Raw genomic sequence first — 14,650 nt, 5'->3', positions numbered from 1 at the left:
AGAAAATTAGGGAAATAGTCCAGGGTTCCAACATCCTAGCAGTAGAACATTCAGGAAGAGAGGAAGGAAAAAAGAGATTAAGGTGAAATAAAAATTGTAGGAGGGCACTGTTTTGAACTAAGCTCCTGTACTGGGCCCCAACAGAGAAGACTAAAAATCAAGGCAATATCACCCATGCTAAAGTTCTGTGTTATCAAACAGAAAAGTAGTTATCTGACCTCGGGAAAGAGAAAAGATAACCCAATTTCCCAAACAGGTCAGTTTCAACTAGCATGATAATGTCATTGCCTGTGTTTTAATACTTACCAAAGAAGTAACCTAATGTCAATCACTTATTTTGCTAATGTCCTGTCTCCCTGGTCCCACTTTACAAGGAAGGAAACTTTGAAAACAACCAATCCTCTCTTTGTCCTGTTTCTACTTTGTTCAGTCTTTCTCAGTCTTTGAAGCCAGTCTCTTCTGCTCGGCTCCCTAGAACTTTTACTGTATAAAAAAAAGTGAGCCTGATTCTAGAAATCACAAACAAAGCTAATTAAAACTCAAACTAATTTTAACTTTGTCTTTTGATGGAGAAAATAACTAATGAAATAAAACAAGGAAATCTAGATCTACAAGACCTGTTTCTAGACTGAAAGAATCGATGGTGTGAGCTAAATAACAGGTTAGAATGAGGTGCGCCCAGTAGGACATCAGTATGAAATTGCAGCATATCTGCAGAAACAGAAGATTCTATAAACTTCTGGGGAAAAGCAAATCACAAAACAATGGATCATAAATCAAAATGATCTGGGGCTAACCAATAACTCAAAGCTAGAAGATCATAGGGCAGTAAGTTCAAATTTCTGAAGGAAAATGGTATCTAAACAAGAATTTGATAGGGCCGGTGATTTAGCTCAGTGGTTCTGCAGCCTGCCTCGCAAGCACAAGGTCTGGAGTTCGATCCCCCCGTACCAACACAAACAAGCAAGAATTTGATACCAATCCAAATCACCAAGCAAGCTGTAGAGATACATATTATCAGATGCACAAGGTCTCAAAGTATTTACCCCCTAAGGGAGTCAACCCAGAAAGGAAGGGAAAGAACCTGGAGGATGATGGTCAAGGGAGACCCTGGATGACCACTGGGTGGCCAGCAGAGGGGGCGACTAATCCAGACAGGCACGGTGAGAAGGTTCTGGGGCAGGTTGCTTCGAGGAGATGGAACTAACCGCCTGAAGTGTCTGAACAGGTTAAGGGACTGACCGGAAGTATAGGGTCGGACTAGTGGCAAGTATGTAGAAAACAAAGCAACCTGTAGGAAAAACAGAAAATGACTCAAGAAGAGAAATCAACATTGACAAAATGGCTTGGAAGAGACTGGATGTGGACAGAACAAGAACGAATGTGTGGAAAAGGGGCATAAGGTGCCAAACGACGAACACTGACTTCTTTCATGATGAGAAGTCAACACGCGATACAAAAAACATTAGGAAGCAGCAACAGAAACAAAGGTGAATTCCAGCTAGATGTAAGGATTGGGCCTCTATAATCCCAGCAGCTCGGTAGGCTGAGGCAGGAGGAAAGCAAGTTCAAGGCCAACTGTGCAGCTCAGTGAGACCTTGCCTCAAAATAAATACATAAATAAACAAACAAACAAATAAATCATTAAAAGAGGCTGGGAATGTAGCTTAGTGTAAAGCGTCTGGGTTCCATCCCCAGTACCACAAAGGGGGGAAAAAAAAAGTAAACTCCAAGGGAATCAGTTAAGTGTTGAAAGAGACTGCCTCTTGCCAAAACAGATACTCTGCTTAACAGACCTCGTAGATTGATATTGATTCTAAATCATGAGCACATATAACCTTGATAAAAACTGTAAAACAACACATAACATAAAGAAAAAGTATGTGGGACCAGGAAGATGTATAACAGGGGACTCAACTGTAGATAGGGAGGTTGGGGAGCCGGTCCTGAGCTGAGGTCTGAAGTGAAGTTGGGATAGGAGGGCAAAGCAAAGGGTGTCAAGAGACAAGGCAGGGGGGCCGGGGATCTTGCTCGGTGGTGCCGCTGCCTGTCTCCCAAACGCAAGGTCCGGAGTTCAATACCCAGCACCAGAAAAAAGAAAGATGAGGTAGAGGGATTAGAAAGGCTGAGAAGGGCTGGCGGGTGTAGCTTAGCAGCAGAGCACGAGCTCAGCGCACACAGGCCCTGGGTTTGATCTCCAGAGACTGCTGGTGGCTTAGACCAGGGCAGTGATACAGAGAACGGGAGGTGTGAGATGGATTCAGAAAGATGGGGGAGGCAGAATCAGAAGGACGGAATGACAGTGGGATGGCAAAAGGGAAGCGGGCCAGGGTTCTTGGTGGTGTTGACAAATCGCCTTCTATGGATGAGAAAGGAAAGGAAAACTACTTTCAAACTGGGTAGCAGACACTCTGGGCGAGGTGGAGGTAAGACACAATTGTTAGAAGGTGGCTGAGAAACGCTACAAAAGAGAGACTTACTCCACGCTTCTTGGAAACAGATGATGTTGACTCCGCACATTGCTGCCACCTCGACAATGGCCTCTATGCGTCTGTGGAGGGCAGAGACCTGATGATTGAACGGTGAGGATCAGAACCCATGCACTTCTCCTGGTGAGGCAATTTTAAGTTCATCCCAGTGTACACAGAACAAACTTCCGCCCGACCAGGTGTGAGTAGGCCGGAGAGGTTCTGATATCCGGTTCTCTCATCAGACCAAACTCTGCGAGACTAGCTAGAGGCACAGGAGCCCTGGGTGCCCAGAGAGCCCTGGACACTGCCTCCAGTTCCTTACCTGGCAACAGGGAAGCTACTGCCTGCCTAGCGGGGTTGCTGAGGTGTGGAGGAGGATGGTTCCGCTTGCTGGACACAGGGTGCCCCAGCACCCGCACACAGACAACAGCCCAAAACCAGCTACTCCCTCTGCCTGGCACGGTCCACTTAGCACCGTCCTGCATTTGAGGTGTTAGGCTTGCCTTGTGTGGCCTCTTCCACCTCTGGGGTGAATCTTATGTCAATAAATCATCTTTTTGGCTCTTAATCTTCATGTTTCGGAGTGTGGCCTTGGGCAGGAATGTGCTTTTCCCCACATCCTGTGTTCCTGGAGGTGTCATCTGTGTTTTATGCCCCCAGCCACCTTCGGCTGTCCCTGCAGGGCACTGTTCCCTCTGTGCCTCTGCTGGTTCTTTGCTGTCTGGCACTCTCAGGACCCCACAGGCTCCCGGGGTACAGAAAGGAGGCACACTTATCTCTATTTCCTCGGCACCAAGTCTGGCTCCCAGGAGACATTCAGAAGTGTTTGTTCGAAGGCAGAAAAAAGGAATCAGGCTTAAAACCCAGAGGGAGGACAAACTCTCTCCAGTGCTCTTCCCCTGAGAGGCCGGGTACCCCAGGCTCCACGGAAATTTCCTGCCAGCATCAGCCCAAGTCGGCAATGTGCAGTGTATTGCTAGGTGCTGGGTGTGGGGGAGAAATGACAGCTCTGAGGCTACAGCCTGGCCATCTTGAATGACAGAGGGGCACGTCCACAATTCCAGAGACCACAGTAAACAGAACCAGACACCTTTAGAGGGGTGGGTGAGTGGGGATGTTGGGTATCGAACTCAGAGTCTCACACATGCCTGCCACTGAGCTACATCCCCACGCCCCAGACAAATTTTAGTCCAACAGAAGCAAAGGAAGGAGCAAAGGGAATGATGGTGGAGAACCCGATCTGGAATCCAAGCCACCTTAGCTTTCTCCAGAACCCCTCCCTGATAAGTCTCCAGCATTCGGAGGAAAGCTGTACAGAAAGCCATCGAACTTCGAGGAGCTGGAGGAAGGCAATGAAGGCGAAAATAGAACGAACGCTGTACACGTGACACACTCTACTCCGTGACACGCTGCTGCAGAGAAGTACAAAGGGACCGTCCCATCTATTTACTAACTGTAGTGGATGCCTGTCATATTCCTGTAAACCTGAAGGCACCATCAGCTGATGGTATGAGTCCCTGCCCTCAGGATTAAGGCAGAGGCACACAGGACAGTCCTGTCCACGCAGGCAGCCTCCTGGCAGGCAGCTGAAGAGGCAGCGTCCCGTGCCCAGAGCTCGAGTCGGACAAAGGGCGCTCTGCTGGTTGGTAAATGGAACTCTGGATTAACTGTGTGATGGGAATTTGGAAGGGAGGGCTGAAGAGATTTGGGATTGTAGCTCAGTGGTACAGTGCTTACCTATCATGCACAGGACTCAGGGCTCAATCACCAATAAGGCCTCTCCCACAAAGAAAAGTACGTTTAGCCAGGCTCATGTTCCTAATCCCGGCATCGAAGAGGCCGAGGCAGGAGAATCACTGCGGGTTCGAGGCCAGCCTGGCCTGCACAGCAAGACCTTGCCTCAAAAAACCAAAACCACCAAATACAATAACAGCAACAAAACAGAAGAGGAATAAAAGAACCAAATGTGTAAGCTAGAGAGAAGTAGTAGGGAAGCCAGGGCAGAAGTATCTCGGTCGGTTGCCCGTTGAGGTGCCTGGGCCCGTGGACCTTGAACGAGTGGCCACTCAGGGACTGTGATGTGTTGAAAGCAAAGGCTGAGCCCGTTCCCCTTGCAAGTATCTATGGTCAAGAGGGGCTGTACCTGTTCCACCACGGGGGCTTCCGTGGGGAGGGGGATCTTGTTCTGCACCAGCCCTACTCGCACAAGCTGGGGGTGTCTCGTCTGCTCCTCCGCTGCCTCAAAGCCATGTCCCTGTAGCTCAAAATTGCCCTGGCAGGCAGCTTCAAAGGCTCTCCTGGGCAGATCGAGCGACCTAAATGGGCACGAAAGAGGAGGGAAGAGGATTTCGATGAGATTTGCTGCGTTTAAGACACACCCTCAGAACGATTCCCAGAACAACGGTAAAAAAAAATCCCCCTCATGCCCTTTGTAGTCATTTATTAAGTAGAGAGGTGGGGGCATCCCACTGCCCGAGTTAAAGGGGACAGGGGACAGGCGGGCTGGGCTGTGAGTGTGTACAACACTCAGCCCGGACTTTATCTGAGGTCAGCAGTCTTCGGGGAGGCGGCATGGTTAGGCCTGGCAGTGGAGGGGTGTGTGTGTGTGTGTGTGTGTATATGTGTGTGTGTGTGTGTACATGTCCAGTTGAGAGGTTGGTGTTTTGGAGTTAATAAACTCAGGGCAGGGATTAAAGTCTCAGCTGTGTACAGAGAAGAATCAGTTCCAAAAAATATTTCTGAAGTAGTATCAGAGAGCTACGTGGAGCGTAGTAAATGAGGTGGCTGTGATGACAGAGAGGGGCTTTGGAGAATGGAGATCAAAAACTGACAGCGTGAGGCAGACCCTGGGGCCACTCAGCTTTAAGGAAGTACAGCCTCAGGGCAGTGAGTCCCCACCTTGATGTGGTGTAGGTGCTCAGACCAAAGGCCCAAGTGCCCATCCGAGTTTGTGATTAATAAAGGCTAGCGGCTTATTTATAAAACCTCCTGCTAAAGAGACCATTGGTCAGGCAGCAAGACCTCCTGACACCTGCTGTGTGGGGGAACTGGGTAAAACTCCCAGAGACATGGTTCACGGCCCCAGGCCAGGAAGGGCTTACCATCTGAGGGGGAGAGGATTACGAAATACCCAGAGAACACATCAAAAATAACCTGACAGCCATTATCTAATAATAATATTTCTCTCCTACTTCAAATCACTTTCTTAAAGACATTTCTTTCAAAATCACAGCCCTGTCAGCCTAAGCCCCCTGCCACCGCCCCCCTGCCAGGTACTTTCCAAGTGATGGCCCTGACAGCTCCCCGTTCGGTTCCGCCCCTGACAATCAGCCTGCTTTTCAAATAGTCAAGGTTCCCTTCCCTCTGGCAGGTTAGAAATAGCAGCGGTGCCCACACCTCGCCTCCCTCCCTTCCTGCGCTGTGACTGCCTCAGACAGCCCTCCCACCCGCTGGCAGAAGGGCCCCTCTCACGGGACTCGGCCCAGGGCAAGTCCTCCCGGGTAGACGGTTACTAAGCTTTCCTGGAGCTCCAACCCGAGGATGCCCAGGCAGTCCAAGGAGAAACACGGGAAGGTTCTGTGTGTGCCTGCTTCCCAAGGGCTGGTGGGCGCAGGAGCCAGATGGCCCACTGGAAGCTGGCCCTTTTGTCTCAGTGCAGCAAAGGGTCAGGCAGGACAAGCACGGCTATAACCCTCACCGGGCAGGTTTCTCGCCAACCTCGCCTGGGCCCACAGCTGTTCTCTTTCTGTCTTTCCACCCTTCATCAGCCCCATTATTCTGCAATCTCGTCGACTTCCTCACCCTCTATCTATGCCTCGTGCTGCCTCCATCTTACTGGCCAAGCCGTGCACCCCTTCGGTCCCAGTTCCCCGCAGACCTCATTCTCCTAGACCTGAGGTGAGGCAAGCTAGGCTTTACTGTGATGAACCGAATGTCTCTCCCCACCTCCCAAATCACAGATGGAAACACTAAAGGGATGAGGTTCTTGGATAAGGTTAGGTTATGAGGATGGGGCCCTCATGCATGGGATTAATGCCCCTTTGAAAGCATGCTGCCAGCCAAGCGCAGTGGCTCATGCCTATAATCCCAGCACTGTAGGAGGCTGAGGCAGGAGGATTGCAGGCAGGTTTGAACCAGCTTGGGCAGCTTAGCAAGACCCTGTCTCATAATTTTAAAAGTTTAAAAGGGACGAGGGTATAGATCAGTGTGACGGCCCTGGGTCCCCCAAGAGTCTTGCTAGACAGGGTGGTGCATGCCAGTAATCCCAGATACTTGGGAGGCCTAGACAGGAGGATCACAAGCTTGAGGCCACATAAATAACTGTGGGCTGGGGATGTAGATCAGCGGTAGCACTCACCTAGCATGCCTGAAGCCCTGGCTTTAATCCTGGTACCACAAAAATAAACATATAATATATACACACAAATAAAATAAGAGAGGCCTGAAGGAGGTTGCTTGCTCTTGTACCACGTGTGAGGAGTCACCGGCTGTGAACTAGAAAATGGACCTTTGCTAGATACTGAATCTGCCAGTGCCTCACCGGATTATCTCAGTAGCACCTGACACCTTTTCCTGTCCCACTACTTACATGTAGCTACAAGCTACCTACACCTCCTTTAAGGCAACTGCTTTCTCTGACCCTTTTAACATCCAGGTTCTCCAGAATTCCATCTGGGCCTGTCTCACAACTATTTCTCCTCCACTGGGGGATGTCCAACTCCAGAACAGCTCCCCCAGCAGGCCCATCCCCACACTGCCAACAGCCACAGGAATCTCCACCTAGAGACATCCAAGGGTGTCTGTAGGGGGCTAAACTGCGTCCTCATTCTAATACAGCTATAAATGTGACCTTATTTGGAAAAAGGATCTCCACAGATTAATTAAGGTATGGACTTCAAGATAATGTTGGTGACAAGTATTTTTGTTTGTTTGAGACAGGGTCTCACTGTGTAGTTGAGACTGACCTGGAACTCACTATGTAGCCCAGGCTGGTCTCGAACTCACATCGATCTTCCTGCCTCAGCCTCCCGAGTGCTGGGACTATAGGCGTGCGCCACCAGGGCCGGCTGTGACAAGTATTCTTATAGGAGATACCCAGAGGAGAGACACAGGGACAACAGAAGGACATGGGAAGACAAAGTGAAGATTGGTTGTCACAAGCCAAGTACCTCCCCTGGGCATCCGTTGTGACAACATTCAGTCCACTCTCTCATACGTGGTCCCTGATGTTGGGGGCACACTTCTCTGTCTCCTTTAGGGTGCAGCACAAACACAGCGTGCCTGGGAAGCCTTTTTGTCCTCCCTAAACTCTAAACCTGCACACTCTCTTTGGCTCTCTCCTGAATCCTTCTCGCAATGTAAGACAACCATCAAAAGATGGAAAGCGGGGGCCGGAGGCGCAGCTCAGTGGTACAGAGCTTGCAGGAAGCAGTTTGATTCCAACACTGAGAAAAGAAAAGTCCTAGGGGCAGGAATCATGGTTTACTTATCCTAGTATCCCTGGTGCCCAAGACTAAAACAAGGGACCAACAAATGTCCGTTGACTGAATGAATGCTCCTTGGTTCTGGCCATCTTGGAACTGACAGATAATGTTCTCTGGGGATTTCATCCCCCTGGCATGAGCCCAGGCCCATTGGCTCATTCATTGAGCAAACATTCACTAAGGATTTTTGTGTTGGGCAGAGGAAGCGATCCAGAGAAGAGTCTTGTCTGTGCAGCACGGAGGGAGCCCAGAGGAGGGGCTGAGGATGTAACTTCAAAGCCATATCCAGATTGGGCTCAGAGAAACAAACAGGAGTGTGAGTGGGAAGCCAGTTACATAATGAAAAGAATTGATTTTCTCTCTTCAGTTGGATATTCTGAGCAAGGATAGAGATTTACACCTTAGAGATGAAGCCTGGAAGCCTGGATGCTGAGTGGAAGAGAAACAAGAGGGTAGAAAAGGGGAAACCATTCCTATTACCGGGAGCCAAGCCCCAGGGGACTAGCAATCACTGGTCAACAGCTGTTGGCTGGTGTTTTACCACCCACTATAATCCCTCCCCATTCTGGAGTTTTCCAAATGCTAATAAAAATCCCTCTTGCATAGTAGTCCCTGGCCTGACCTTAGCCCTACTCCAGAATGTGCCCCAAACGGTCTCTTTTCTGGGAAACTTCTTTCTCTTCTCCTAATACCTTTCAGCTTTGCCTCTTCCTGACACCTGACATCTTGCACTGTCTTTTTCAGAACATGCTCTCTTCAACCCTAAAACAAACTAATTGCAACCCTAGAAACTGTAGCCTGAGCTGGGCATGGTGGCGCACGCCTGTAATCCCAGCACTCGGGAGGCTGAGGCAGGAGGATCGCTGGGAGTTCGAGACCAGCCTGGGCTACATAGTGAGTTCCAGGTCAGACTCAACTACATAGTGAAATCCTGTGTCAAAAAAACGAAAAAACAAAACAAAAAAACCCCAAGAAACCGTAGCCTGAGATACCCCTTGCTGAAGACATCTTCTTTGGGAAGTTCAACTCTATGATATGTTCCAAGTGAGCAGTTTTCACAGGTACAGCAGAAAGTAGAGTACAACATGGGCTTATTGGGAGGGCCTTGAAGACTATTTAGCTTCTCTTTGGGTATGAAAAACCTTTCTGACAAATCCCCAAGGCAGCTATCCTACCTTTTACCATCCACTACCTGTGAAAATATCCTTGGAAGTCAGGTTACAGTGACGAACACCTGTTATGCCAGCACTGAGGCTCAAAAGTTCAAGTCCTGTCAGGGCAATTTAGGGAGGCGGTGCCTCAAAATAAAAATGGGGAGGGGGTTGGGGTTGTAACTCAGTGATAGAGCACTGCTAGGTACTATCCTCGGTACCACCACCACCACCAAAAAAAAACTTGGATCAGACCTCCCTGCAAAAGTCCACAGTGTCTAGGAACCACTGATTCAATTAACATGTTTCAGTTACAAGTGAGCTGATCAAATTCCTGTGCAAGGTCACTGGCACAAGTCACGGAACAGGCAGTTAAACTGGATTGAGGAGGCAGGAATTTTAGCCAGGAGCTGCTTGAGGTCAGAGTTGCCTTTCATTCTCAGTGCGCAGGAAATCCCTCCTACAGTTTTAAGCAAAAGAGCAACGGGGTATCATTTACATTTTAAAGAGGTCCTTCCGGTTGCTGCAGTTTAAGAATGGACTGAGAAAAAAATGACAGCACAGGGTGAAGTGTCTTTTCCAGCCTTGTAGCGCCCCCCAGAAAGTCCTGGTGAAGGGTCTGTGACTTCCAGGAGGTGGGAAAACATTTGCTCCAATTCCCCTAGCTTGTTGGTGGGTAGGTTTCCTTTGCTAATTAGATTCAGATACCGCCGAGTCTCACAGTCACCGCAAGGGCGGAGGGGCTGGGGCTGACAGTTAAGTGCACCTGCGAGGGATCTCTGGTTGGAGCCATTAACCTGGCCGGACACCCACAGTGCAGGCCCAGCTCTGGGAGGAAGCTGGTCCCTCAAAGTGGGGAGGAGGGTTGGGGTGGCCAAGAGATAGCTCTGGAGAGTAAAACCTCGTCCTTTCCCTTCCAGTTCTGGGCAGTGTAGGCGAGAATGACTTTTAAACACCCCGTCGGGAGGGGCCGTCACTTCTAGACTTCCCACGTCCCTCATTGCCCATGCAGGACTCAAATCACCAGCCCTCAGAGCCCTTCAGACCCTGAAGTCCTCCCCCTGGGCCGTGAGGCCCACACCTAGCGGCCCTCATAAACCAGCAACTCAACGTCTAAGGTCCAGGACCTGGTCTCCTTGCCATAGAGAATGCGCTTCACTTCTCCGAAGTCTGCGAGCGGCAGGTACTTCTCTAAACACTGCTCCAGAGACTCCCATTCGGCTCCCGCCATGGCCGGAATTGACAAGCGTCAGGGTTCAGTGCCTGACCCCAGCTGACTGCTCTTTGCACCCTGGCGAAGGCGGCTGCCAGGACAGCTCGCCTTCCCTCCCCTTTATCCTAGGCCGGGCCGGAGAGGGCCACGTGTGGACACGCCCCCTCCTAGAGCAGCCAATTAGGGCCCCAGGGCCCTCCCCTTGCCCTTCGCACCTCTTTAGACACGCGCTAGGACACGCCCTCCTTCGGGCACACAGCCAATCAGAGCTCCAGAGATCCGTCTGCGGGGCCCCTCCTTGCGCTTTGCACTTCCTTTGACTTGAGGCAAAACACCCTTCTTATACGCAGTACCTCGGGCCCACGGCCCCACCCCCACGCAGCTGCCAGCAGGGCGGTTGTTCCTTCCGTCCTCCCTCAGGGGAAAGCATCTCACAGGTGCTAGAGGCGGTCCTCTGGCTCTCCTCCCCCTTTGTATACGTCCTGCACTATTCCGGGCTTGAGCGTCTATGAGTTTGGTGTCCTAGGAAACAACCTTCCAAGGATATCTTGTAAATACCGCGGATTTATTGACGTGGAGTGAAAAGGTATACCGCGCTGTGAAACCCAGGAGAAGGAGTAATTTCCAGCCTAGAAAGAGAAATCACTGAAGACCTCATGGAAAAGGCTCCCCTACTAAATCAATATGCCTCAGGCTGAACTCGTTTCTCTGGTCTGATTTGATTTTCTGATCTGCAGTCCTCGTTTCATTAATGAGGACCGTTCACTCACGTGACTTTGGGAGTCATCCGGAAACGCCTTCATTTTGACGTCACGTCCGGTTGAATTTATCTCTCAGGCTTTGCTCAAATCTTTCTCCCTCCCACCTCCACTGCGTAGTGGTCTAAAACAAATGTCTTCGCTTCCTTTGGAGCTCTCATTCCACTTCTCCCTCCCTGTGAGCTCCTGCTCCTTCTTCAAGATGCAGTTGAAACATTTCCTCCTGCCTCAGGAAAAGTCAGGCTCCTTCAGCCCTTTACTGACACCTCTTCTAGCACCTTTACCCAACACTGTTGCACAATCTGGAAGTGGGTCTGATCTACTTTTGTACCTGCAGGACTTTTGCACTCATTATTATTATTTTGGTACTAGGGCTCAAACTCAGGACATTGTGCTTGTGAGGCGGGCAAGGAGACACTGAGCTACATCCCCGGCCCTTAAATGATTATTGGAGAAATAATTGTTACGGGATCAAGGACAAATTCATGAATGTGGTGATATGGAAGCTGGACTTTGAACAGGCATAGAAAATATTGCTAGCTAGATTGCTGCAGTCTTCTTTCCTTATTCAGTGATGGTTTATCCATATGAGGTCATTATGACACAGTTTCACAAATAAAAAACATTAACTTGAGAAGGAAAAAACTGTTAAATCTTTATATGTGCTTAGTTTATTTTTTAGTCAGAACAATACAACATCTCACTAGATCCTCCTATGATAATCATTAAGAGAGACTTTAGATTCTACCCTAGTTACCTCCTGAAATATCTCGTGAAATTCCACAAGAGTCATACCTGCTTGGAAGCATATGCCAGAGATTTTTCTTCTTGTTCTGAAGAGTAACTCTGTGACAACGTTGTGTGGTTTCTAAATGTGTCACCTATAATTTGGTAAATAAGTAAAAACGTGGGCTGGAAGGATAGTACAGACGACTTCAGTATGGAGGCTGAAGCAGGAGGATCACAAGTTCAGTGCCAGCCTAGGTTACATAGTGGGTTTAAGTTCAGCCTGGACTACATAGTGAGACTCAGCCATGAAAAAAAATTTAAAAATAAAAAAGCCTTAGAGCAGTCGTCAGAAAACCTGCCGTTCAGTCTGGGTTCTACAGCAACCTCAGTTTTCTTCTTGTAAGAAAGGAGGGGCGGGAAGAGGGAAGACAGTGTAGAGATGATCTAGACCCCAGAGTTTTGTCTACTTCTTATAAAATGTGATTCTAATAATCTAGTTGTGTATAAATTTCTCTATATGCTTATTTATTACCAGAGAGTTTCGGTATAGAGCCTGGTTCTATGGAAAAAGTTCATTTGTTAAAAAATATGTTAATGTCTGCTTTTAAGTGTTACTTTTAAATTCACAATATGCGTTAAATCTAATCCTCAGGGAAGATATTTAAGGTACTGGGAGTTTTGCTCATTGACACTGAAGGACTACAATTTTATGGTGATGATTGGTGAGCATTTCTTGAAGTCCCACCTATCTTCTCTGTGAGCTGGAGGCTGCTTATGTCTCCGTTTAATACTTTATAGCACACAAGGCTTTTGCATCTTCTGACCCCATTTTATCCTCCCAATATTGAGATAAATGGTAGGGGGCCTAGGTATTTGTCAGATTTCCAAGTTAAACTGGACGTTTACTGGAAATGAAATTGTAGGAAGCCAATATTACACATGTAGTCATAGGGAAAGAGATCTGAGGTAATTAAAAAAATTTGGGGGGGGGCACCAGGGATTGAACTCAGGACCTTGCATTTGGGAGACCAGAGCAGCACCACTGAGCTACATCCCTGACCCAAGGTGACTTAATTTTTGAGTAACTTTCTAAGGCACAGTTTATGGGTAAACTCATACCTACATGGTGTTCCTTAGCTCAGAAGTCACTGTTCTCTCTCTTAGCTAGGGCTTATTTTATAGTTAGTGTTAATGCTATCGGCCTGTTCAGATTTAAATGTCTCACGTGAAGGAGTTTTGGAGCAGAGCTCCCAAACTTACGGGGAGGGAACTTTGCAGCAGAGCATGGTCTGCCCAACTAAGACCACGACGCACAAATTTGTCTCCCTTTAAGCCGTGCAAACTGCTTTTGCGTTGGATGCCTGGCCCATCTCATTCCAAGACAGCCTTTGCTTCCAGTAAACTTTCCTTTGAAATTACTTTTAAGATTTTGTCTTGAATTGACAAAGAATAATTGTATGTATTTGTGAGTGAAAATGTGACTAGTTAGTGCATACATAATGAAATGATCAAATCAAGCATGTCTATCGCCTCAGATTATTGTTTCTTGTTAAAAAACACTTGAAATACTTTCTTTTATGTATCTTGACTTATACAATGCATGGTTACCAACTACACCAGTAAACTTTCCTAATTCCTCTCACTGTTAGCTGGTTTACACTAAAATGTCCTAACAACTCCATTTTATTTAGTAGGGGGCTTCCTACAGGAACAGCCTCTGATGGTGAAAAGTCAGGCACGAGGAAAGGCATTGGGAAAAATATTGAGGTCAGGAGATCCCTCCCCTCCCTTCTGATAACATTGTTTAGTATTATTTTCTGGAATATGTCCTGTCTGATGATGTATCTCATACACTTCTGTTTTTGTACCTGGGATCAAACTCAGGACCTTGCACTTTTGAGGCAGGTGTGGCACCACTGAGCTAAATCCCCAACCCTCTTTCTAATTGCTAATCTCTGTGTCTAGGAGGCCAGTCAATCCTCTGGCTGTGAGAGCCAATGGGGAAAAAAAAGACAATAGAGATTTACATAACTTCAAAGTGTGTGGGGGAGCTGGGTGGTCAGGGCCTCAGAGTGGGCAAAGATGAGGACTCCAAGCTTGCCACTATTTATTGGGTACATAATTGGAAGGAGCATCAGTGACTCAGGGAGTGGGGCCAGGATCCTGATCCTATGTTGATGCAAATTTCATGCTGATGAGGGCAGAAAGGAGAGCATTCCCACAAATGTAGCTGGGAGGAATTAAGCTGCTAAGGAACGCGTCCCTCCCCAGGTGAAGTCTTTCTCTTTGTGTATTACTACTGGGTTCTCAGAGAGCCAGGCTGTCTTCAGCTGACATAATCTTGCCATTTAGCACCACAGCATCATGGACCATTGAGGCCTCAGCTGTGACCTGAGGCAAAACGGAGTTGTGTTTCCGCCCACCATATCCGGCTCAAGAGCAAGGCAACACTGGGCTGCAGACAGCTTAGTCATACTTTAATTATGAAATGATTTCCCCCCAAATCTATGTAGAAATGCCCCAGACATCTGTGTACAGGCTCTAAACATCTAGAATATTTCAACCAACTCCATCAGGCTTCCTGTCTCCCAACTCTAATTACCCTTTGACCTTGGTTCCCAAGGAGATACAGTAGTGTAGGCCTTTGTTATGACATAAGGCTCTTTAATTTGGTTTATCTTATGATTTGCCTTTTCCCTGTCCCCTTTTTTGGGCTCCAGCATTGTCAAACTGTTGGAGGCTCGAACCCTCCAAACCTCTGTTTCCGCTCAGTACCTTCTTCACCTAGATAATCCCTACCCAAATTTTAACATCCAATTGAAAGGATCTTCTTTCCATAAAGCCT

At 48.2% G+C, this 14,650-nt stretch overlaps 1 protein-coding gene across 1 annotated transcript in view; it reads right to left on the bottom strand.

Moving 5' to 3' along the window:
* The window catches only part of Upb1 (beta-ureidopropionase 1), a 30,311-nt gene extending 19,885 nt beyond the window's left edge, over nucleotides 1–10,426 (bottom strand). Inside the window, exons 1-3 of the mRNA XM_010603907.3 lie at nucleotides 10,233–10,426; nucleotides 4,615–4,786; nucleotides 2,481–2,568 (exon numbers count right to left, since the gene is read on the bottom strand). Of these exons, the coding sequence (XP_010602209.1) occupies nucleotides 2,481–2,568; nucleotides 4,615–4,786; nucleotides 10,233–10,336 (364 nt within the window). The 5' untranslated portion in view covers nucleotides 10,337–10,426. The remainder of the gene's footprint in view (nucleotides 1–2,480; nucleotides 2,569–4,614; nucleotides 4,787–10,232) is intronic.
* Nucleotides 10,427–14,650: the final 4,224 nt, after the last annotated feature.

Source organism: Fukomys damarensis, unplaced genomic scaffold (genome assembly GCF_012274545.1).
Source record: "Fukomys damarensis isolate Sample0158 unplaced genomic scaffold, DMR_v1.0_HiC HiC_scaffold_12, whole genome shotgun sequence".
Classification (NCBI taxonomy): domain Eukaryota; kingdom Metazoa; phylum Chordata; class Mammalia; order Rodentia; family Bathyergidae; genus Fukomys; species Fukomys damarensis.
Note: the sequence above shows the minus strand (reverse complement) of the source record. Positions and strands in the feature narration are given on the sequence as shown.